The following is a 2,558-nucleotide window of genomic DNA, read 5'->3' on the forward strand; positions in this document are numbered from 1 at the left end:
AAAACGTTTGAACTGCTTGAAAACTGTCAAGGTGGTAATCTCTAATATTTTCAATTTTGGTCAATGCCAGAAATAGTAACCACTATAAAACTTGTCATTCTCAGCATCTTTGTATAACAACTTTTAACAACGTGGAATTGCTGAAATTGTTAATATACAAATGAGACTAGTAACTAACAAACAAATTGGCTTTCTAGTTGTACAAAACTGTAACTCCTATAACTGGATGACATAAAATTTTTGGGTAGAATGTTTTCAGACACATGTATTAAGTATTTCATCTGCTATGACTCTCCTTCAGTTAAAACACTTGGCAGTGAAACTTGTATCATATTTTACATACATTTCTTAGCATCCTATGAGTTATCGCTAATTAGAAATTGACTGAAGAATGTCCCACAATCAACTAAAAGACTTATTCTCTAAATCATTGTACATATTTAAGCTTCTACAGAGATAATGTGTGCAACATCCAGGATGACAAAAACACAAGAACACCTGCTAAAAATAGCAACAATAAAAGATCAGCAATTACTATTTTTAGCAATTACCATTTATTATAATACAGCCATATGGCCAGCAGTCACACCCACAAAAATGGATGATATAAAAGGAGACTAATCATAGCATTTCATCATAACACAACTGATCATTTACTGACTAACTACAAGTGAAGCTGTGAACAATGAAACACACTGGACTGGTAGTGATCATAATATACACTGTAGTAGTTACTATCACTACACAGTATGGGTGAGTATTGTTTTCTTCAGTTAGTATCAGATTATTAGAATGTTGCTACCCTTTCAGAGAGGGGACACAACTTGTTGATCATGACATAATGAAGGTACATTTATATACATAACTATGCTATGCAAAATGCACTGTTAGGTAAAGCTTACTAACATGCAGCAGCAGCGGCAGCAGCAGCAGCAGCAGCAGCAGCAGCAGCAGCAGCAGCAGCAGCAGCAGCAGCAGCAGCAGCAGCAGCAGCAGCAGCAGCAGCAGCAGCAGCAGCAGCAGCAGCAGCAGCAGCAGCAGCAGCAGCAGCAGCAGCAGCAGCAGCAGCAGCAGCAGCAGCAGCAGCAGCAGCAGCAGCAGCAGCAGCAGCAGCAGCAGCAGCAGCAGCAGCAGCAGCAGCAGCAGCAGCAAACAATTTACTATTAAAGCAGACCATATACAGCATCATTATAATTTGGGCCATGCAATGTTGTTGCTTATACATCCCTATACAGCAACAAGCAAAGCTCATTCATCAGTAGTACTTTGTTGTAATTCAGTACTGCATTTCTGTAGCAACAAAGCATTGCTCAACCTACTAAGCCATGTACTAGTTCCAATGAAGGAGAGTCACTCTATAAAGCATTACATGCTGATATGATATGGATCTGTAAGAGTAAACAATGGACTCCATACAAGTAATCTTACTACATCTATACAACTAACAACATTAATACTTTACAGGTTGTCACCATCCATTGGTACTACTAAGTCTTTAAGTGCTACTTCCTGTAACACAATTAAACAACAACTAACCACTCACTGTAATACACCAGTAACAAGTGGAATCTACTGGGTACAAGATATGCAGGTATGGATGTGTACAACATTAATAATAGTAATAGTCCACATTGTGTGCTGCTGTTTAACAGGTTTATTGTGACATGGAAGAATTGGATGGAGGAGGGTGGACATTAGTGTGGCAACATTCTTATATGGAACATCTTCCACTCAGTCACAACATGACATTCTTTAGTGATCACTACAAGAATTGCACCACACGGGCATCTGGATGGTGTAACATACCAAATAAGGCAAGATTTAGTGAAGCTACTGAACAAATGATTGTGGCATATCACAAGGGAACTGTAGTTTATGCTTACAAGAGTCTCCTGAATAGGAACATTGATTATAACTGGAGTGGAGCTATACTACTTGACTTTGTAAAGATTGTAGACAAGTGTACTAGAAGTAGTGGAGTCCAACCAGCTCCTGAAAATGCTCAGATCATTGGTCTCACTTTTGACAAGACAACACCATACAACTACAAGTATAACTGTGACACATGCCGTGGTTCATTCTCAAGACCTGGTGATTGTCGATGGGAGAACTGTGTACTACCATCATCCATTTCAAGTAGCACAAGCCATGTCCAAATGACAGTAGCAATTTTTGTACGCTGACAGTAAACAGTAATAAATTTCAATAAGAGTGACACAGTATGAACACAAAAGTTAGAACCACTCCACTTTGTTGCTAAATTGTGAAACATGTACTATCTATTGTTGATTGACATGTAATTTTTACATGTTTGCAAATTAAAGAGTATTATGTGAATAAATTACACAACGACACAATCAATCTGAAGCACGTCAAAGAATTTGCTGTTGGATGCATGCTCTTTTGAGCAAGTTCACACTGGAATAGTACAATGTATATACGTATAATTCATAATTTTCAGACTGGCTCTTTTCATAGGTGAAGTCATTAGCACAATCACAAATATGTGGTATACAACATAGCAACTATGCGTAGGCCATTATCACATGTAGAGCACT

At 38.2% G+C, this 2,558-nt stretch overlaps 1 protein-coding gene across 1 annotated transcript; it reads left to right on the forward strand.

Annotated features, from left to right (window-relative positions):
- Positions 1–633: 633 nt before the first annotated feature.
- LOC136238776 (uncharacterized) lies at positions 634–2,337 on the forward strand. The gene is made up of 5 exons (XM_066029370.1): positions 634–753; positions 811–847; positions 1,297–1,418; positions 1,465–1,591; positions 1,653–2,337. Exons 1-5 carry the CDS (start codon positions 686–688, stop codon positions 2,181–2,183), a joined length of 885 nt encoding a protein of 294 aa, XP_065885442.1. The 5' UTR covers positions 634–685; the 3' UTR covers positions 2,184–2,337.
- Positions 2,338–2,558: the final 221 nt, after the last annotated feature.

Source organism: Dysidea avara, chromosome 11, assembly GCF_963678975.1.
Source record: "Dysidea avara chromosome 11, odDysAvar1.4, whole genome shotgun sequence".
Lineage (NCBI taxonomy): Eukaryota > Metazoa > Porifera > Demospongiae > Dictyoceratida > Dysideidae > Dysidea > Dysidea avara.